We start from the raw sequence: 22755 nt of genomic DNA, 5'->3' as shown, positions 1-22755 counted from the left end.
TGAGAGCCCGCTTGTCTGTGACACTGTGAGGAGTCAGCCTCAGCACACACTGGCTGGGCCTGGCTTCCTTCCTGCTCAGAGGGTCTCAGTCATCCCCTTGCCTCACGTTCGTCCTTTACACGGTCTAGTTCAGTGGTCGGCAAACTCGTTAGTCAACAGAGCCAAATATCAACAGTACAACGATTGAAATTTCTTTTGAGAGCTGAATTTTTTAAACTTAAACTATATAGGTAGGTACATTGTTATTAACTTAATTAGGGTGCTCCTAAGCTGGCCTTTGCCAAAAACGTCCTCAATCTGATTGATGTACGTTCGCTGAGGTCCACCCCTTCCAACTCTCCCATCCACACTCGTCTTGTATACTTGTTTCGTCTATCTCCTTTCGTTCATCCTCTCTATATGTCCAAACCATCTCAACATACCTTTCTCAATCCTCGACACTGCATCTTCTTTCACTCCACAATGTTCCCTAAAATTAACTTAATAAACTTTACTTAAAGTTTTAAGTCAACTTCACACTGTACGTGTGCGCCTGCACATGGTATTTTGTGGAAGAGCCACACTCAAGGGGCCAACGAGCCAGCCGCATGTGGCTCGCGAGCCGTGGTTTGCCAACCACTGGTCTAGTTCATGCTGACACTCTTTTTTTGTTCTTTTTTAGAAAAATATATTTGTATTGTTTTCAGAGAGGAAGGGAAATGGAGAAAGATAGAAAACATCAATGATGAGAGAGAATCATTGATCAGCTGCCTCCTGCACACCCCGCACTGGGGATCAAGCCCACAACCCGGGCATGTGCCCTGACCGGGAATCTAACTGCGACCTCCTGGTTCATGTGTTGACGCTCAACCACGGAGCCACACCGGCCAGGCCCTGTTGACGCTCCTGAACTGCTTCTGTGTTCCACTGCCCAGGTCTCGCTTCTGGGCTTTTCTTTCTCCAAGTCTCCCCTCTGGCCCCTCCGCGTGGCATCCTGCCCCTGTGAAGGTGGTGTTGGGCCTGAGGGGACTGCGGTGGCCTCTCTCTGCAGGATGAGCAGAGTGCCGTTTCCATGTTGAAGAAGCACCAGATTTTGGAGCAGGCGGTGGAGGACTACGCGGAGACGGTGCATCAGCTCTCCAAGACCAGCCGGGCCCTGGTGGCCGACAGCCATCCTGAAAGGTGATGCTGTTTGTCCAGCGAGCCCGGGCTACCCACTCTCCAGTGAGGGCCTCTTACTGCACCCGCGCCCAAGCTGCGGCTGGCGCTCACCTGAGTAACTGGCACCATAGAGCTTTGAGAAGCATCTTGATAACAGACCAGTAGGCCTCTGCTGCATAGGAGGGTGAGCTGTTAGGTAGGAAATGGTTCTCGTCAGTGAACTATCTCCTGGTCAGGCCCCTATTAAAAGACCATTGGTGACTGGAGTCAGAAGTGCAGAATGATTTGCACAGATACATTATCAAAGCGCCTACCGGTGCGTTGAAAAGGTCACCATTCTAGGAAAGTAATTTCTAGTTCTGAGAGGAGTGGGGTAGTGTGATTACTAGTAGTCGCTAGTAGATAGAAGTGGACCTATTAAGTAAAAGAGCTCCAGGAAGAACCAAAAGATACCACCTCCTGCCTCACACACCTCAAGTCCTCGAATGCCTTAGCATTAAGAAGATAAAAGAGGTGCGTGTGGCACTCCCAGCTCTATGCCAGGCTCCTGTGTTAACTCCAGTGGCCGTCACTTTAGGTTTTCTGTGTTTGTAGCTGACTCAGGAAAGGATTAGGCCTTGTGCGTTACCCAAGGCAGGTTGGAGATGGGGTCTCTCGGGTGTTCATGCTCAGGATCCCCAGAAGGTGGCCTTCCCAGCTTCCAGGGACAGGCACCAAGAAGCCTCGTCTCTCTGCTTTCCTGTTATAAGACAGTTATTCTAGGGATAAAGAGAGGAAGAGGTGGGTGCAGTTCACCCAGGGCCCGTGGGGAGCAGCAGGGCAGGGCCTGCCCTCCTGGCCAAGGAGAGCGCACAGCCCAGAGAGGTACAGGTGTGTGCCATTCAGGGGTGCCACCTGTCTCTGGGCAGCATGGTACCTGAGAATGTGGGGTGGCTCCTGGATTTTGCATTAACTTTTAACGTCAGAGGAAATCCTGACTTGCAGAGCCAACAGGACAGTCAGAGCCTCTCCCTCCATCATGTCAGGTGGTCTTGGGCCTTAATTACGTCTTGTTTACATGTTGGCTCTTCTTTACTTGGAGTTGAAGTCAAACTTGAGAGTGTTGTTTTATATTTTAGGCTAAATAGGTTAACCAGAGCTTCCTTCCCACCCCATTTGTTTTCTGCCTCAAGGAAGTTTGACATTTAAGTCCTTCTCCCCCACCACCTTCCCCCTTTCAGTGAGCGCATCAGCATGAGGCAGTCCAAAGTGGATAAGCTGTACGCGGGTCTGAAGGACCTGGCGGAGGAGCGGAGAGGCAAGCTGGACGAGAGGCACAGGCTGTTCCAGCTCAACCGGGAGGTGGACGACCTGGAGCAGTGGATCGCGGAGAGGGAGGTGGTCGCAGGGTCGCACGAGCTGGGGCAGGACTACGAGCACGTCACGGCAAGTACTGGGGCGGAGCACAGGCGGGTGGGCAGTGATCCACGGGTGTGGTTGGCCGTCTGCAAGCAGAGAAAATGCCCTGTACGCCAAGGTCATGGGATTTCATTTCCACTCTGTTTGTCACTGGGCGACTTTGAATTGGGTTGTTTAACCTCTCTGTGCCCCTTTCTGTGGAAGAAGGACATGGAGCCCGTGCCTTACTCGGGCTCCAGGGAATGAGTGGGAAGGAATTCCGGTTGATAACAGGTCCCAGAGCTAAGACCTGTCGCCAGGTCATGCATACTCCTTGTTTCTCTCCAGAGGACGTTCGTGTGGTCAAGAAGTAAAATGTGCAGGATAGTCTCACTGATTTCTTTACGCTCACCTCTGTTTCAGATGCTGCAGGAACGGTTCCGGGAGTTTGCTCGGGACACGGGGAACATTGGGCAGGAGCGCGTGGACACCGTCAATCACATGGCAGACGAGCTCATCAACTCAGGCCACTCGGACGCCGCCACCATCGCCGAGTGGAAGGACGGGCTCAACGAAGCCTGGGCCGACCTGCTGGAGCTCATTGACACACGAACCCAGATCCTCGCTGCCTCCTACGAACTGCACAAGTTTTACCACGACGCCAAGGAGATCTTTGGGCGCATACAGGACAAGCACAAGAAACTCCCCGAGGAGCTGGGGAGAGACCAGAACACGGTGGAGACCTTGCAGAGAATGCACACCACGTTCGAGCACGACATCCAGGCCCTGGGCACTCAGGTGGGTGGCGGAGCCTTGGGGGGGGGGGGAAAGGGGGGTGCGTTTCTCTTTCCAGAGCATCTTTGGGAATCTCTCGCTGTTCCTTGACTCCAAAACATGCCTCAAAGAGTGGCCTAAGTTAAATGCGTGCGCATGCACGCACGCATGTGAAAATGCTCCATTTATTTGGGAGAACTCACCAGTCCGAAAGTTCTACATTTGCTGCATTTGGAGACCTTGTTTAGAGGCACATCCTCGTGATTAAAATAAGCCAGATGCACACACAAAGCATTTGCAAGTAATAGACCTTCTCAACAAGAATTTGTATCATGTTAGCATATCTATCCAGAATTGTTTCCAAAAGAATACCGTATTATTTTACATCACCCAGGGTCTGCGTTACATGACACAAAGGAAAACCAGGTTCTGACCTTGTCATATGCTGGTGTCTTCCCCAGTGTGAAATGCTAACACTAAGACTCTGGTTCAAAGGTGCTTGACTCAGCGATCACCATGTAACAGTCAGAGTCTGTAGGAAACTCACTCTGGATCACTCCCTCGTCTCTGCAGTTTCTTGTTCAGTCTTTTAGGTGGAAAATAAATTGTATCCTTCCCTCCTCCCCCCAGATTTCATGGTCCTAGAGAAGAAGTCAGTTTTATTGTAGATACCAGCCCTCAGTCTATTGGGGGTTTTGTTCTTGTCTATTAAGAGCACATTGATCATATAGTGTAGGGGCTGGCAAACTTCTGTAGAATCCAAGATAGTAAATCTTTTCAGCTTTGCGGGACATTCCATTCCTGTCGCGGCTACCCAGCTCTGCCGTTGCAGCGTAAAGCAGCTACAGAGTGTGGAAATACGGGGCATGGCTGTGTGCCAGGGCATCCTTATTTATAAGACAGGCAGCCAGGTTCAGCGTGGGCCGACCCTGATCTGGCACATCTGCCTTCCCGTTCTCTTGTGGGCTCTGGGGTTTGCTCTGTGGAGGGACCACCTTCACTGCCTTTGTCTCACTTGCCCTTGATTCGCCCCCTTCTAGAAGCAGAGGGGGTCACAGCTGAGGCTCCGGCAGAAGTGCTGCAGCTTTGCCACCACGGGGGTGGATGGTGTTGAGGGAATGCTTAAAGAGATACATGGAGCGGCCTAGGGTCTGCGTCATGCAGAATGTAAAAGGGCCCACTGTGCGCTGGCTGAGTGCCAGAGCCTCCCTGGTATTTTCATGGCTGTATCAGGCCCTCTTGTGTGGAAGGGCCCTCGTGCATTAACCAGTGCATGGACTGTATTCCCAGTCGTTTTGCTTTTGCAGGCAACACTACAGTAAATAACCTTATGTGCATTTCATTTCCTAAGTGTGCAAGAATGTGTAGGGTAAGGTCCCCAAAGTGAGGACCTAGAATCAAAGTTGCTTTTCTAACTCTGCTGCTGCTGCCGCCATTCGCCTCCTGTAGGAGCTGTGGCCGTTGTCCTGTCGGTGGGGAACTAGCTCACTGGGGGTAAATCACCCAACTTGAACTAATAGATAACAAAGTACAGTATCTCCGTGTGGCCTCTTTTTATAAGGCCCATTGGCGTTTCCTGTTTTTGCAAAGGTTTTGACATTTAAGTTTTGAAATTTGTCTAGTTAAAATTGTACCTTCTTTGACATTCGCCTGTTGTTGTTTTTCAACTACATTAGATGCTGCATTTTTATGCTTTTCAAGTTGAACGGTCCCGATGTGCGAGCTCTTAGAGATGACACATAGATTGTTTTCAGCAACATCAAACAGCCGTGGAAAAAGTTGTTCTCAAAGTGCTCTTCCTGGCAGTTTCCCGTGATAAAAACATTGTCTTTACCCTGAAAACGAATGTTTTCTGCATCATCCTTACGTCCCTGGCCACCTCCGGGGGACCGTGCTGTAGCCTTTCATTTGTTCCATCGTTTATGCAGAACTTAATATTGTCCTTCAGTACATTTCTAGTGCCCTTGGGGTTGGTGACGGATCTCCCTGATGAAATTGTGAGCATCTCGGGGTCGGGGGACCCATTGTGACTTGGTGTGTAAACAGAAGAGTGGGGGGCACACGTGTGAAGGAAGTGTGGGGTGATGGAGCCAAGGCCCGGCCTCTGACCCGGCTGTCCCCCCGCCACTCTGCAGGTGAGGCAGCTGCAGGAGGACGCGGCCCGCCTCCAGGCAGCCTACGCGGGTGACAAGGCCGATGACATCCAGAAGCGGGAGAACGAGGTCCTGGAGGCCTGGAAGGCCCTGCTGGACTCCTGTGAGGGCCGCCGGGTGCGGCTGGTGGACACGGGGGACAAGTTCCGCTTCTTCAGCATGGTGCGGGACCTCATGCTGTGGATGGAGGATGTCATCCGGCAGATCGAGGCCCAGGAGAAGCCCAGGTAACACGCCAGCTTCCTGGGCAGGAAATCCAGCGAGTGGCCCTGGGCAGTGTGTAGATGGGACCGTCCCGAGAGAGCTGGGGCCTGGCCTGACGCTTCGAGGCCGGAGCAGGGTGGGGAGGCGTGTCGGGGGAGCCGCGCTGCCTCCTGCACACACTGGCCGGGGAGGGAGGGGCCCAGCGCTGGCGGGCCCGCCCCGTTTCTCCCTCCACCTGCCCCCACGTTCCACACCCACCCAGGCTCTCCTGCCCTTGGGCATGACTAGCTCTGCCTCGTCATTGACGTGAGGGGGCTTTTCTGAGTTCTTTATCTGTCCGTTAGATTAAAAACCACTCTGTCCCTTTCATAGACAATTGCTGGAGGAGTCTCTTAACCCTGCATCTGCTCCCATGGTGTAAGATGATTAATACTTGTTCTGTATCTTCCCTTTGGCTGTCTCTCATGCAAAGCAGTGAAGAGAAGCTCATAGATGAACAAGCAGGCACATAGCTTCCAGTTCACCCCTGTCAGCTCCAGCCCCTATCTCACTGAGCAATGAGCCACATCCCAAGAGAAGAAATACATGGAATATAATGTGTTTGTGGATGTAAAATATATGTATTGCACATATAATGTATATACTGTATTTCCTAGATCAGACTCCCAGGCTTAGGTTCTGGCTCATGAGAAGCTCTCGGCTCCACCAGCCATTGGTTTCTGAGCTGGTCCCGCTCTGTGTGTCTCCGTGTCCAGAGAAGGAGGGAGATACCAGCTGCTCTTTTGAACACACATGTGCTGAACCTTTGGCAGCTAACTCACTGGGGTACGATTGGGGACACACGTTAATGCTCCTGTACCTTCTTGAAGAGTCTGAATTGCATTTCACAGTAAGTGTGAACAGACATCCAGTGGTTTTTCCAGCATCTGCCTGGCAGCCATTGTGAATTGCTCAGGCGTGCACACACACACACACACACACACACACACACATGAGAGCACACTTAGCTGGTCCTGAATTAAACTGTCATCGCCCTTTAGCTCCTGTGACTCAGACTGTGTGACTCAGACCTTCCAGGTAAATCGTGCCGTCAAGCAGTTTCCTTCTAATTAATTACGTGTTTTGAAACCAACCCATTTATTTGGAAAGCTTGATCTCCTAAAGGGGGTATTATTTGTCCCATTTTAGGGATGTGTCATCTGTTGAACTATTGATGAATAATCATCAAGGTATCAAAGCTGAAATTGATGCTCGTAACGACAGTTTCACAACCTGCATTGAACTTGGGAAATCCCTGTTGGCGAGAAAGCACTATGCATCTGAGGAGGTAGGTGCCCTATTTCTGGGTCCCAGGGTGACCGCAGCTGTGTTAAGATGTACAATGACTTTATTTTGTGAGTATGTGTGTACGTGTGTGTATGTATCCACAGAGAAAAATGCATATGTACATTTATATATACATATGCACATACTTATCTATATTTCAGAACTTCTTGCTTCTTTCCTGTGTGTGTAGAAAACAATTACTCAGGCTGTGGGCAGAGCCAGGAACTCCAAATCCGAGGCCCAGCAGACAGTGTGTGAGGGCCCCAGGTTGAGGTTTCGGCCTCTCTCAGCTTCATCAGTACTCTTCCCAGGTGACCCCTTCGCCCTCGCATGTGCCCTCGATCCCTTTGCTCCTCAGTGGCGGTTGCTACTTCCAGTTAGGGTAACGGTAGTACAGAGGTAGCTGGTTAGTCTGTGTGTGGCCCCTTCAGGGGCCTGGAAGTTCCCGGAGAGGTCAGGGCTCGGCCCCTTGCTGTCCCTCCCTCCCTCCCGAAGTGTTTGCCTAGGGAGCCCCCGGGGCTGGAGGGACTCAGTGCAGAGCTGGCCTCAGGACAAAGCCGCTCGGGGGAGCAGGCCTGGCTCTCCACCCTCCTGCTGCCTCTGCTCTCCCATGGGTTTCCTGGCTCAGTGATGGTTTTGACAGAAAGTGTGTTTTTCGTGCGTGGAGTGGCCTGTCAAGGGGAAACCAGGAGGATGTGGTCCCTTCTATTAAGATGTCCCCCTGGTGCTGCTTTTCTCACAGATCAAGGAAAAGTTACTGCAGTTGACGGAGAAGAGGAAAGAAATGATTGACAAGTGGGAAGACCGATGGGAGTGGTTAAGACTGAGTAAGGACATACTTGGTTTTTTCTCTCTCTGCTCTTTCTGGGTGTCCCTTGAAAGTATGCCAGTTTATTTTCCTGCTTTAGTTGATTTGATGTGATGTTATCACTTAATGATGTTTGGAATAAACGCTCCCCTTTTTAATTCCCTATCTCACCATCTGTGCTAAGGACTGTTAAGTAGTTCCCTGAGGCTTTTTTTTCTTCACCTCATGACTGATCACCTGTTGTGAGTGGGGTTTGGGTGTTCTAGGAACAGCATGGGGAGGGCAGAATTGGGTATCCCTCTGGGGGAGTACAGAAGGAAGGTCCCCCCACTACCCTCGGATTATTACTGCAGAGTCGAGGAGGTAGAAAGTTGGCCTGATTAGGTCTTATATTTGGTGCTCTTAGAAGGGCGAGGACAAAATAAAATCAAAGTTAACAACGGTAAATGTTTTACAGGGAACTGGGCATTATCCTAAGTGTCTCATAGGTTTTTCTGTATTTACTCCCCACAATGACCCCCTGAGATGGACTCTCCTTTTAATCTCTTTTTATAGAGGAATATGTGAAATCACAGAGCGCATAATATTGGGAATAACATTTAATAATTGGTATGAACTCTTAACAGTAGCCCAACTCAGCATTATTTGTGCACGCTGCCGTTCTGTGTTTGGGCTCTGGGCCCCGTCCTGGTGTTATTCCCACCCTCAGACCCCAGGGTTGCTTACGAGAAAGAGAATCCAAGGGCCTTTTCTAAAAGGTGTGTAAGAGACCTGGGGAAGCCACCTCACCCTGTTGTGCCCAGAACCCTCTTTCGAAAACGAAATCCCACTTTTGACCATTCTTTGGATGAGCATTTGCTGTACATTCTTAGAATTCCCAGGGCAGGTTCAGTGTAGTTCAGCAAAACCCCTATTGCACCCCCTGTGTAGTGGGTGCCAGCTTATATGGTGAGGTGACAGGTCTCTGGTGCAGTGGTGGCACCTTTTCCTTGTGGCCTGGTTGGGGGCTACCAGGATGACAAAAGGAGACAGACACCTGGCAGTTCCTGGGGGCACGGATGCTCCCTGCAGTCCATTTTTTACCTGCGTAGCCCCGAGCACTGCTGCTGGAGATGTATGACAATTAATGTGCACCACAGCACAGCCCGAGGTCTCACCTGCCTTCGCACAGCTGCGGTGGACATCACACTTTCTCTGAGTGCGGAGGAACAGAACGAATAAGGCAAAAGCCTTAGTCCACATCATCTCCATTTTGTATAAAACTCCCCATATCCCTCCTGCTCTCTCACCCCCCCCCCCCGCCCCCATAAAAGAACTACAACCCCCGAAAGGGTGCTTTGTGAATGCCTGCTCCTTCGGGCATAGTCTGTCTGATTGTATGTAGACTGAATTCCTTGCAGGTTTGTCTGAGGTTTATCTCACTCGAGAAGGCTCAGTGAGCAGAGGGCACCTTCAAGGCCTGGGCTGTCTGGTATGGTAGCCACTGCCCACAGGTAGCCTTTGAGGACTTGAAATGTGACTGGTCCAAACTGAGGTGTATCCGAACCCTAAAATACACCTCAGATTTCAAAGACAGAGGAAAAGATATCAGTTTCTTATATTGATGACATGTTGAATATGATAACAGTTTGATATGTCAGTTTGTCTCAAACACGCTTTTGAAATTAATTTCCCCCGTTTCTTTTCAATGTGGCGCCTGGAAAAGTTGAGGTTGCATCGGTAGCTCACTTGACATTTATTTAGACAGCTCTGATCTAGACTATAGACGGGTTGTGCAGGCAGCTGCCAGCAGAGGGCAGTGCCACCCCTGGCTGCCAGGCCCCCTGCTGGCCCGTACTCACTCTCGGTACCCTGTGCAGTTCTGGAAGTCCATCAGTTCTCGAGGGACGCCAGTGTGGCCGAGGCCTGGCTGCTCGGACAGGAGCCATACCTATCCAGCCGGGAAATTGGCCAGAGCGTGGACGAGGTGGAGAAGCTCATCAAGCGCCACGAGGCTTTCGAAAAGTCTGCAGCGACCTGGGATGAGAGGTTCTCCGCCCTGGAGCGGCTGACGACGGTATGTGCCGCCGGGTGCCTGGCCTGTTGGTTCCCCTGGCAGCCTCTTTTCCGAAAATGCTCGCCTCCTAGACCTGGGAATTCACATCATTCCTCTGCTTCTCAGCGCAGCCAGGATCTTCCTGAAATGGGTGGCTATCTTGGTTCAGAACCTGGGGAGGCTCTGGAGCCATCACCCCTCCATCATTTCCTAGGCACCTGGATTTAAGGTCACTTCTGATAGCTTCCTGCCTGGGAGTTGATGGATTGGGGTTTGCTTTTCTCCTTTGATCCGTCTTTCGTCCTGTGGCTCCCAGCAGCATTGGGTTTCCAGGGAGCATAGCCTTGCAGCTGTCTTCACAAATTCAGAATTAGAATTCCCATCATCCTAGCTTGAGCCTAGACCACTGAAAACCTCACCGTTCCCAAAAATATCTCTGCCAATATGAAGGCCTTTAATAGGGCCTGTTCACTGGTGTTTCCTCCCCCAAGACACTTGCACTCCTGGTAGAAAACCGACTCTTTATGGTTTACATTAATGGTGCTCTTTCACTCCAATTTTTATGTGTTGTTTGGGTTTTGGCTGAACACCAATCCCTGCCACACACAGGGAGCCTGAGAACCCCTGCACTATCCCAGTGGTGTCTGAGCTCTGATGGGAAGCCAGCATGGCCCTGCTTCCTAAGCAGAGTTGAGAGCTGCCGGTTTGTGTAGAAACTGAGCCTAGTGTCCCCAGGGCATACAGACAACTCCTGGGAATTCTCCCAGCCCCTGCAATGGACCTGTTTCATCACTCGGATCCCGTTTCCTGTCGCTTGGGCTTGTGGCTGCAGCTCTGTGATCCTAATGCCATTTTGCTTAGGATGTTAGAGCCACTAGTTGGCCATTGTGACCCAGGGTAGAAAACTCGGCGTCCAGGACTTCCTGGGTTCATCTAGAACCTCTCCTTAAAAGAGGCAGAGTTCGGGGCTCTGCTGAACGCCACCTTGTTCTCTCTCAGTTGGAGCTACTGGAGGTGCGCAGGCAGCAAGAGGAAGAGGAGAGGAAAAGGCGGCCGCCCTCGCCCGAGCCGAGCACAAAGGTTTCTGAGGACACCGAGTCCCAGCAGCAGTGGTGAGTCCCGGCACGGCCCTGGAGCCTTAGCGTGAGCGGCAGGTGAGGTGCAGGGAGGAGCATCTTTTCTAAGCCTGTGGGTGCCGGCCTAACCCCATGTCCTTCCTGTTACTTCCTTCTGTAGAGCTTTTAGGGTCTGTGTAGGCACCCCTGGCTTGTCCACGGTCACATTGCTGGGTAGGCAGCAGTAGGGGATATAGACAGTGCCCTCTCTACTGCCCGTAGGTGCTCCCACGGGTACACACACACACTCAGAATTCCCATAAGATTTCATGGATGGAGTGAACCACCCAGATTTCTTGCCAGTGATTTTGGGGAGATGCTTTTTGAAAGTTCTGGGTGACTTCCCAGGAAGGACAGAAATCACTCTGCTTCCGAAAGTCTGTTATTGTGCCGTGGTAAGAGCTCCGTGATAAACCCAGTGCTGCCTTGTGGGGAGGATGGGCCTGCAGTCTTTCTGCCCCGTCTAGAGTGGGTGAGAAACACTTAGAAAGATTTTAAAAGAAATCAAATTGTGCAAAAGAGGGTTGCATGTGTTTTTCGAAGAGAAAGCCTGTAATAAAAGTGACTGATGTTCTCTCCGTTCTTTCCTACTGTTTTCTCTTTCCCTCTTCTCCTTTTCTTCCCCCTCCCCGTCCTCTTTCCGCCTTCACCCAACAGGGATACTTCGAAAGGAGAGCAAGTTTCCCAGAATGGTTTGCCGGCTGAACAGGGATCTCCACGGGTTAGTTACCGCTCTCAAACCTACCAAAACTACAAAAACTTTAATAGCAGACGGACAGCCAGTGACCAGCCATGGTCCGGACTGTGAAGTTCACTACCATTTGTCAAGAACCACTCTTTCCAAATCCTCATGGTTTGACCATTTGGCTTCCACTTCACCCACAGTGTTACAATTTTACTTAATTCATAGCCTTCCTTGGTTTCATATTTGTTTGCGTTAAATTCATGTTTATTTGAGTCTTTTAACTGATGGGATGCTCAGTTGCCTTAAAGCAACATACTTATTTTTTTGTTTATTTATGTGAGCTTTTTACTTTATTGAGATTTTACAGCAAAAGCCTTACATGAGTAATTGCAATTTAATGAGATTACAGCAAAATGAAGAAGAAAGCTAGAATCCGAAAGGTATGGCATACCCAGTTATACTAACAGGGTGCGGTACTGCACTGTATGTAGCCCCTTTACAGATGTTATTAACCTGCGATAGTTTACTGGTAATTAGGAAGGCCCGGGTGTGCGGAAGGAGACTTTAAGTACTAAGATTAAAACCTAACGTCAGCGGTGTGACATTCCATGGAGGGTGCATCCATTTATTGAAAACGACAAGGAAAGAAAAAGGAAGTTGGATCTGCTTGGGAAGCTGTTTGAATTTTTGGGTGCAGCATCTCAAATGTTTGAGACCCTCGTATCGTTTATTACTTTTTACAAACCAGTTCCTCCCTTACGTTTTTCTGCCAAGTCCTGAGGTGAGAACTCCAGGCTTCCTGGCAGTGCCCGCCGAGGGCGGTGCGCCCTGGCCTCGGTCACCCTGGGCACCACCGGGATGCCGCAGGTGACCGCAGTTCTCAGCCCGCCTCCCGGACTTCCAGGCCCGGACCCTCAGCCAATGACTTCAGGCTGTCAAACTGTTTCAGTTTTTCCAACAAATGGAGCAAAAGCCATTCTGGTTCACCCTGATTACTTGAACGCTGCCCGTGGTGGACCACCCCTAGGAGCAGTTGCAAGCCTCCTGGCTTCCGAAGTCATGTTAGCGTCTCTGTAGACAGAAACTCCGTTGTATGTCTCGTTACGGATTCGCTTTTCATTTTCTGACGAAAATGACGTTCTTTTGTGGAGTTCTCTAATAAGGAGTCTTTTAGGAGGGCATTTGTCAGACCGCCAGCAGGGACTGAAAATGTTTTAACGGGGATTCTGTTCCTTAGGAATAAACGCTAATGAAAGAGGTGATTTCCCGGTACTGATCAAGACAAAACCAGACCCATGTGACAGCACAGCCTCACGAGACATTCACTTGCTCGTTTGCCATACTTAGTGTTAGTGGAATCAGAAACCTGTTTTGATATGTGTTCTCCATGAGTTAAGTCTAATTTGTCTTTTCATTTCATGATGCATGTCTTTTTTTTTTTCTTTTGTCAGGATAACATCATATAGCATCTTGTTTGTTTTTCCTTATTTCTATGTACATACCTATCTACTGTGATTGTAGATGGGTATATAGATAGATGCCAAGCTTCTTATGTTCTGGGGTAGTGTGCACCATTATTGGGTCTCTGCCTTAATACACACCAAATTCCATTTTAGAGAAGAGCCACTGCTTTGTCGTTGGTCTTGTAGGGAGCCCTGACGTGTGTTTCTGGCTCCAAAGTTCATGTGTCATTGACCTGTATGTATATGTGATGTTTCCATATATATGTTTAAATTTTGTATCATCAGGACTAATGCCCAATTTTATGCTTTTTGTATTCAAAAGACCAAAAAAATTATAATAATAATAAAACACCACAAAAAACAATGACAACAACCACATAAGCACACAGGAAAGTGGTGCTATGATGTTTTTGGCATGTGTTCTGTGACTATTTTTATCTAGGTTTTTAAATTGTAGCTTGCCAGAACAAATCTTTAATTCCAATTGGACTGGATTAGAAGGAGAAAAAGCCTTTTCATTCTTTTGAGTTATGGTGCAGAGACTCAAGTTAATGAACTTGAAAATAGTGTTGCTTCGTGCACTTAGAAGACCAATCGGGCGTTTCTTGTGCTACTAGTTGTCACGTTGCATTTGTGTTCACCTTCTGATTTAAATATCTCAGGTGTACCAGCCACTAAAGCACTGTGGACTAATCGCTAAAGCGAAGCAACGGGGGGGGGCAGGGGAAGGGTGTGATCACGTGTACCCACTGTTTGGTCATAGCACTATGATTTGCTTTGGATGTTTGTCTCTAGTGGTGTGTTGTCTGTTGGCATGCTTAAGCACATGTCCATTAAAATTCATTTTGTTCCTTTTATTTTTCTTGTTTTCTTGTTGGTTAGTGATTCATTTGCATAAACATTAATTATCTCTGCATACTGGTTTGGGGTTTTCTCTTTCCTTCTAACTCCAAAGAAAAAAATTTTTGCTGCAGAATCTCCTCCCCCCACCCCCCTCCCCGCAAGAGGCTTCCCTGGCCTTCCCCTGGAAGTCTGACCAAGTCCAATAAATTGCAGCCCTTTTTAAGTAAACTTCTCTCCGTTCAGGTCTTCGCTGTCACTCGCAGTTTTGGAGTCACACCTGCAGCACTAATTTTTTTTAACCTGATTTCTGTACACACTAACTCCATGTCTCCCTGGACTCACGCCTGGCACAGGCCTCCAGACCAAACTCCTCCTTCCTCCCCCACCGGAAATTCCCCGGAAGCACACACAGAACAGATTTGTCAACTTCAAAGTCCACTCACTGTCCTTTGACTCGGGGTTTTTTTGGTTGTTTTGTTTTTTTTTTATTTCCCCTCCTTCATCTCTCCCTTCAGGCGAAAGAGAGAACTACTTAAATAGCCGCCTGCTTCATAAGCAGTGCCCACAGGAAGGCCAGGATAGCCACCGTGCACCCCCCCTCCCCATGCCTTTCCGCCCTCAGAATCCATTTTCCATGTCGCTCTGCGGGTGAGGGTTACAATCAAAAACACCCTTGAATCGCATAGCCTCTAATCTCCCCCTAAGCCCTGATGATAGTTTGTGTAGACGGAATATCAATGTGAGGCTCCCGCCCACGTAGACGAGACCTAAACCAGAGGTCCCGTTCCTGAGAGTTGACACATCTGAGTGGTCAAGCCGTGGTGGCCAGTCTACGTGTATCCCGTGGAGGGTGTCGCTGCTGGTTGGGTGTCATTTTGGTTCTGGGCAGCCGTGGTGGGGGACATAGCTAATGACCGTTGCCATTGACACCTCCATGTCTGTCCGTGTACGAGGGGAGCCAGGTTGTCTGTAATCCACTAAAGTGTCAGCCACACCCAGCTTTAGTAACTCGCTAATCCCACGCCCTGGGCGTGTCAGCCAAGGGCTGCTACAGGTAACGGTACACAGTTGATGGCACGCAGGCCGAAAGCGATAATGACCCGAGACCCTACGGCATTTCCCAAGCCGCAAAGCCCTGAGGGTTACACTAGAAATGCGCTTGGGAAGGAGCAGCTCCCGAAGACGTCTCCCGCCTGAAGGGCCAGAGCCGCTGGAAGCCTGGCTGTGCCTGGGCTTTCTCGTCTCAGTGCAGCAAGGCACCGCGATCCACCAGCACGTGATGGGGAAGGCCCTGGTTCTGTCTTTGTTTGGGGGTAAATAGCCGTGTGGTGTTGAGTGACTGTGATTGGCTTTTCCGGCTCCTTTAACACAAACTACAACCCACTCACGATACAACTCCGGCAGATGTGGTTCCATTGATGTTTGTTGACTTGCCTCATTTCCTTCCAGCTCTTTAAGTTCCAAAGTCTAACTGGGATGGTAGCTGTGAAGTGCATGATTGTCGTCCTAATTTCTGCATGTGTTTATGACGATGTATTTTGGGGGGTGAGGGGGAGGAGAGCCGGAGAGCATTTTCAGAAGCCGAAGGTCTTTCCTGTCTTACCTTGGGGGAATGCTGTGTAGTTCTGATAGAGTTGTCTCTCGGTCTGTTTGTGAATGCCCTTTCGCTTACACTTCCAGCCCTCCTGGTGGCGTCCTTGGTTGTAAGGTGGCTGCTGTATAACGTCCACTCTCTCATATTTAATACGTGTGATTGTGACCGTTGTCCTTTTGTTTTAAAGTAACCATGAGAGGAAATGGATCCGAGTTGCATTAGAGAAAATGGATTGATCAGAGGGGAGAGTGCAGTAAAACTCATACTGGCATTTCGCTTTTCTCATTTCCCTCAAGCGGGCGGGCATTAATCCCTTCCCACCTTCTAATGTCCTTGGTGTCCAGCTGGCTTTGTGGGATGTGCAATGGTTTTACTGTACTGCCTCGATCTGTGCCAGGCATTTATACACAGCCACGTGTGCGAGTCGGAGCGTATGTGGTTCCCCGCCCTGAGTCACGGGGTTAGCTGAATAGCCTCTCCGCTGTCCCCAGATGGCAGACACGGCAGACACGAGCGACATGGTCAATGGCGCCGCAGAACAGAGGACGAGTTCCAAAGAGTCCAGCCCCATCCCCTCCCCCACCTCCGATCGCAAAGCCAAGACTGCCCTCCCGGCCCAGAGTGCCGCCACCCTGCCGGCCAGAACCCAGGAGATGCCTTCGGCCCAGATGGAAGGCTTTCTGAACCGGAAGCACGAGTGGGAGGCCCACAACAAGAAAGCCTCCAGCAGGTACAGCGGCGAGCGAGGCGGGAAGTCAGCCCGGTAAAGGCCGGGGCGGGTCCACCTCGAGTGGAAAGGGGAGTGCGCGTTCGCGTCGTTGATTTGTGCGTAGCTTCCTGGGCAACATGTTCTCAGGACGGGCCCTGGAAAGTAGAGCGCCTCGTATTCGCTGAGTAGGAAGAATTGGTTTTTTTAAGAAAATGTATTTTTATTGGTTTCATAGAGGGAGGGAGAGAGAGGGGGAGAGAGGAACATCAATGATGAGAGAGAATCATTGATCACTGCCTCCTGCATGCCCCACACTGGGGATCAAGCCAACCACCTGAGCACGTGCCCTGACCGGGAATCAAACCATGACCACCTGGTTCATAGGTCGACGCTCAACCAATGAGCCACGCCGGCCCAGCAAGAAGGAGTTAATATGCATGGAAATAGCAAAATCAGACCTCAGTGGCTCATCCTGAGAGGGACTCCTAGGTTGCGGTTGAGGCTTCCCTGAAGAGAAATGATTTCATTATAGTTTTCCTCATTGTGGGGTTTTTAGAAACAGTCGCCATGTCCCCGGCCTTATCTCCATACCAGTCTTTTACTTACCATCTCCCAGTAGACCTACTTTTTATTATCTCTGTTCTACAGATGAGGAAAGTGAGGCCCTGAGAGGTTACGAAAGCCTCCTCTCTGTAGAAAGCTAGTCAATGACACCGCTGGGGTGTCACTCACATCCCACTGCACAGCCCGTGTGCTTAACCAGTAAACGCAACTGCCTGGGACCACCAGGTGCACGTGGTACAGGGTCCCTGTTGGGCAAGGCAGTCCATCCAAGAGCTGCCACCCACATGGAGAACAGCACTGATTGAATACGCGTAGATGGCTGTCAAGCCCCGTGTTCTAATAAAGCCAGCGTGTTATCCCAGGAGAAAGGCCACCTTCTTCTGATTCACCCAAAGGTTCCCTACGTACCAGTGGCCCTGGGCCTGCCCCCTGGGAGGTTGCCAACCACGTAGAGAGCAGCTGAGGGGAGGCAGGCCTCCCCGGAGCCCGGCCGGTGCCCTTTGCTGCAGGCGGGTGTCACCACAGAGCCCAGACGCCAACCAGTCTTGCCCGTCAGAGCCCAGAGGGCCCTTGCTGAGTAGCACCGTGTGTTTTCCCCCAAATCCAGAGAGAGGAGTCGCCCTCAAACACCTACCACCGTAGGAGCATGTACCCTGCCCAGGAACCCCCAGAGGCATTTTGTTCCATTTGTTTAGTTTTAGCAAGATTTGGGCGGGGCCTTCAACAGGCAGTCGCCGCACGTGGTATGAGGATCATGTTCATATTCATCAGACTCTTAGTTCTCGATGGGTGTGTGGTGTCGAGCTTTGACATTCCTTTCTTTATTGCTCAGGTCCTGGCACAATGTTTATTGTGTCATAAATAACCAAGAAATGGGTTTCTACAAAGATGCAAAGACAGCTGCTTCCGGAATTCCCTACCACAGCGAGGTCCCCGTGAGTCTGAAAGAGGCCATCTGTGAGGTGGCCCTCGATTACAAGAAGAAGAAACACGTGTTCAAGCTCAGGTGAGAGTTGGGTGTGTGTTTATTCTCACTCCGGGGGTTGGTTTTCTTAGACTCTGTGATCTCCTCTGCAATTTAAAAAAATCACCAACCAAGCAACACACGGGTGTGTGTGGCACACGTCTGGGTCCTGGGGGCTGGCCAGTTGCCAGCTTCCCCGTGGTTGGTGGCGCAGCCGAACATCACTGTTCCCTGAGAGCAGGCGAGCCCCTCACATTTCACATTTCAGGGAAGCTTAGAGAAATAGCTTCCCCATCTTTTCCGCTTCTCTGGACTCAGGAGCTGCTATTCTTTGCTCTGAGTTACCTGTGGCGGGAAGGGGGAGGGGGAGGGCCTGTGCCTGTGCCTCGCCCCCGGGATGTCAGCTGCCCGGGAACTGTCTCGCTCCACGTGTCCCTGCCCTGCAGAACACCTGCACGTCCCCGCGTGGATCCAAGCCCAGAAGCTCTGCGTGGTGCTTGCACGTGGCAGGAAAACATCGTCTCTTTTAAAAAATGTGAAAAGTATGTGTGTTAGTGGTTAGGCTGTTAGTTCGGTGCTTCTCTGACCTGCTGCTGTGGGATCTGACGAGCTCTGGGCTTCGGTTACGGGAGTCTCTGTGTCTCGTGCCAGCTGGACTGGGCCAGGGACTACAAATTAGCTTCAGACGGTGTGGCTTCCTGAGCTCTGCTGACGGGCCCTGGAGCTTCGGGGCGCGCAACACTGCATGCTCTGAGACGGGCATGGGCAGCGGGCTCCCCAGCTGCCTCCCTCTCTGTACGCTGTTGCTGCAGCTTCAGAGGGTTGGGGCATTGGCGAGGGCACTGGCCCTCCGCCCCTCCGACAGTGCCCCCTTCCTCGTGACAGCCGTGGAGCAAAGGAGTAACCCCTCCAAGCCGGCGGCTTCTCGGCTTCACAGGGATGGCCCTGCAAGGACGCTTCCTTCGCTCTGAGACGTGCATAAGAAGAGAAGTCTCAGAGACTGTCTCTGTGTGTCTGTTCAGAAACTGGTACTTGTTTTTTTTTTGTGTGTGTGTTTTTTTTTAAATATATTTTTACTGATTTCAGAGCGGAAAGAAGAGGGAGAGAGAGAGAGAGATGGAAACATCAATGATGAGAATCGCTGCCTCCTGCACGCCCCACACTGGGGACCGAGCCCGCAATCTGGGCATGTTCCCTGATGGGGCATCAAACCATGACCTCCTGGTTCATAGGTCTACGCTCAACCACTGAGCCATGCCAGCCAGGCCAGAAACCAGTACTTGTAAATGTGAGGGATGCAAGATTAGTAGCAGAATTTCAAAAGGGCTTATAAATTTTAAAGAGCTTTCTCTTGAATTCAATTTAGAGCAGTGGTTAGGCACCCAGGTGGTCTTCGCCACAACGAAGCCAGGTGTTGCTTCCTTTGGACTTTTTAAAGTAATCCTTCCAGTGGGTTGAAACACCGTGTTGCCTGTGTAAATTATATTAGCCCAGTTACATGGCTTCTTGATGTCCAAGGGGCCCCCGCTGGGCCTGTGCGTGTCCCGGGCATGGTTGGTGATGTCTGCACGGGCGTTTCTGGTTGATTCCTGTGCCTGTTTGTATCCCATGGAGGATATGGGAGTTGGGGGATGTTTTTTCCTTGTTATATTGTGACTTTCCTTTCTTCCTTCAAATTACAGACTAAATGATGGAAATGAGTACCTCTTCCAAGCCAAAGACGATGTAAGTTTCTAAGATTCTTTTCTCTCGAATACGTCATGATATGAAAGTGGCCTGATAAGCTCTACGTGTAATGTTCGTCATATAAGTAATGGCCAGTGATGGCGCCTGGCGTCTGGTCTCCATGGTCACTAACACGGGAGGGTGTTCGGTCCTTGTGTTTGTAGGAGGCAGGGAGTGCTGCCATCTGTCCTTGCCGTGGCGGGGCAGCGAGTGCAAGGTCCTGAAGTCCACCCCCCAGCGGGTGAGGCACAGTGAGGTGTCCCAGTCAGGAGCCTCCCGATGGCACCCCACTGCCTTCAGCCACCTATTTCATGGCTGTCTCCACCTCGGGGGAGAGAGAACAGCATGCGCAGTGCTTTAAACTGGGAAAAGCTTCCGTTAAACTTACAGTCTTATGTGTCAGATACATTACAATTTTTTGTATTGATTTCAGAGAGGAAGGGAGAAAGAGAGAGAGAGACATCAATGATGAGAGAGAATCATCGATTGGCTGCCTCCTGCACGCCCCACACTGGGGACTGAGTCCACAACCCGGGCATGTGCCCTGACTGGGAATCTAACCATGACCTCCTGGTGCATAGGTTGACGCTCAACCATTGAGCCACGCCAACCGGGCAAATAAAATTTTAAAAGGGGGGCAACTACTAGAGGGATAGATACCTCACAGATGGAGACCAGACTCCCAGCTCCTCCAACGTCATGGGGCCATATACTAGAGGGCTGACCTCAGGCACTGTAAACCAAATTCTCGTGAGAGTTGAACCATGGTCACTCCAGGGTCCTGACAAAGCAGAGGCTCCTTTGGGAGCTGCTTACCCCTGAGTCAGCCCTGTTCCCAAGCCTCCCGACTGACAAGTCTCGGGCGGTCATGCCGCTGGAGCGAGAGCGTTTCGTGCCCATCCCTGTTAGCTGAGTCTCCCCCTTGCCTCCTCCTCTGTCCAGGAGGAAATGAACACATGGATCCAGGCCATCTCCTCTGCCATCTCCGCTGATAAGCACGAGGTGTCCGCCAGCACCCAGGGCACGCCAGCATCCAGTCGGGCGCAGACCTTGCCCACCAGTGTCGTCACCATCACCAGCGAGTCCAGTCCCGGCAAACGGGAGAAGGACAAAGAGAAAGACAAAGAGAAGCGGTTCAGCCTTTTTGGCAAAAAGAAGTGAACTCCTTCCCTTCACCTCCTGCCCTTCTCTTACCTTTTCAGTGAAATTCCAGCATGCAAGCTCAGAACCAACACATTACTCTCTGTGCCTAATGTTCCTCAATGTGGTTGATTTTTTTTTTTTTTCTAATTTATAGAGCATTTCTGGGGGTGGGTCCGGGGGGGGGTGGGGGAATACACCTAAATACTTTATCTCCAAGTTACAAAAGTTTGAGGTGCAGAGGGAAGACCAGATTTTTTTAATGAAATTATATAGATTAGATCTCAATATTTAAACTGTTCCTCAATTTTGTGAGGCTGTGTTGGGAATAACTCGCCTCTAGTGCTGTTGGTATGCAAGGCAGCGGTGCTTAAAACAATATTTCCTGTGCTCTCCAGAGACACAATGTACCAATGTCCTGACACCATCCTCTGCCATTCACTCCCGTGGTTACCTTGAGTTTTGACTATTAGAAGTGCCCGCGATGGGACTGATGCTGATTTAGGCAGATCGTGTCCTAGGATCTCGCTGCAGCCTTAGTGCAGCTCCATGCTAACTCTACAGACCAAACCGTGCGTATCCGGCAGCACTTACTAACCCACGACATGCGGCTTTTCTGCATCACCTGTGACGACGGTCAAGAATGTCGGTATCCAAGAAAGGAATAGAAAACTGATACTGTTTTAAATAATCTGTAATTTCAATTTTTTTTTTTTGCTGAAATACATTATATTGTATGTTTGAGATAATTCTAGTACAAAGTATAATAAAACTAGATGTATAATAAACCCTTTAAATCATTGGTAAGTGTACAAGTGGAACTGAAGCATTTACTGGACAAAGTAACGTTACTCTAATGGTTACCTGCTCGTGCGTGGCCACACTGTGTTATAATTTGCTTCATTACCTTGCTCTTTGATACATAGTGTGCATTTCTCTGTCACTGTAACGGTTGTAATGACAAATTTTCATCCTACTGCACAATCACAATGGCATCGATAGGAATGAACTCCAGAGGCCGGGCCTGAGCAGGGAGGCGGTCACTCGGGCCCGGTGCTCAGCCGTATGACCTGGACCTCTCAACTTTTGCCCTCTCTGTTAAATATATGCTATGTCATTAAATGCTTTTAAATCTAGCACGGTGGGTAATGGTTGTTTTTTTCTCTCCTGCGTACACGTGGCAAGTGGGGGAATTGCAAAGCAAGAGAGTAAGCAGGACTCGTTTTTTGCATTCTTGTGCTGGACCGGTGTACCAGCTTTGAAAACTACAGGAAACAGTAAAATGTATGGAATGCATGGCAGCTGCACATCTAGGTTTTTATTGTATTAAAAATTATATATATATATATATATATATATATATATATATATATATATATATATATTTAAATTGCTTTCAGAGAGGAAGGGAGAGATAGAAACCTCAATGATGAGAAAAAATCATTGATTGGCTGCCTCCTGCACACCCCCTAGTGGGGATCAAGCCCGCAACCCAGGCATGTGTCCTGATGGGGAATTGAATCATGACCTCCTGGTTCATAGGTCGACACTCAACCACTGAGCCCGGCTGGTGGGCCACATCCAGGTTTTATCTTTCATTATAGAGGAGTTACCAGAGAGCGTGCTAAATGAGCTCCGAGACGGGTTGGCCAGTTTGTCCTGTAAAGAGGCAGGGATAGTGCCGAACGGGTTTGGCTCAGTGGACAGAGCGTTGGCCTGCGGACTCAGGGGTCCCGGGTTCGGTTCCGGTCGGGGGCATGTGTCTTGGTTGCGGGCACGTCCCCCGTGGGGGGTGTGCAGGAGGCAGCTGATCGATCTCTCTCATTGATGTTTCTGGCTCTCTGTCCCTCTCTCTCTGGGAAATCAATAAAATATATTAAAAAAAAAAAAGAGGCAGAGATAGTAAATACAGTAAATGTTTTAGGTTTTGAGTCCACACTCTGTTGCAACTCCGCTGTTGCATAATGCACAGGCAGCCATAGACGATGCGAACGCCTGGGCATCCAGCCCGCTGCTTGACCCCAGGCCTGCAATTAGGTCTCTCTAAGAACCTCTGGTTTCTTTTAGTCCGAAATGGCATTCTGAAACCACACTCATTGCTTCTCGCTGGGTTGGTCCTTGTTTCTAGGCATGTCG

General features: G+C 50.1%; 1 protein-coding gene across 1 annotated transcript in view; it reads left to right on the top strand.

The window, feature by feature from the left end:
* Positions 1–21755, top strand: part of SPTBN1 (spectrin beta, non-erythrocytic 1) — a 179377-nt gene extending 157622 nt beyond the window's left edge. The window contains exons 24-36 of the mRNA XM_081100735.1: positions 1031–1161; positions 2361–2565; positions 2941–3315; positions 5427–5671; positions 6837–6975; positions 7717–7801; positions 9642–9838; positions 10817–10929; positions 11590–11653; positions 16009–16247; positions 17623–17796; positions 19437–19479; positions 20422–21755. Of these exons, the coding sequence (XP_080956861.1) occupies positions 1031–1161; positions 2361–2565; positions 2941–3315; positions 5427–5671; positions 6837–6975; positions 7717–7801; positions 9642–9838; positions 10817–10929; positions 11590–11653; positions 16009–16247; positions 17623–17796; positions 19437–19479; positions 20422–20640 (2229 nt within the window). The 3' untranslated portion in view covers positions 20641–21755. The remainder of the gene's footprint in view (positions 1–1030; positions 1162–2360; positions 2566–2940; positions 3316–5426; positions 5672–6836; positions 6976–7716; positions 7802–9641; positions 9839–10816; positions 10930–11589; positions 11654–16008; positions 16248–17622; positions 17797–19436; positions 19480–20421) is intronic.
* The last annotated feature ends 1000 nt before the right edge of the window (positions 21756–22755 follow it).

This window comes from Myotis nattereri (assembly GCF_964212035.1).
Source record: "Myotis nattereri genome assembly, chromosome: 10".
NCBI classification, from domain to species: Eukaryota; Metazoa; Chordata; class Mammalia; order Chiroptera; family Vespertilionidae; genus Myotis; species Myotis nattereri.
The sequence above is the reverse complement of the archived record's forward strand: the minus strand, read 5'-3'. Positions and strand labels throughout refer to the sequence as shown.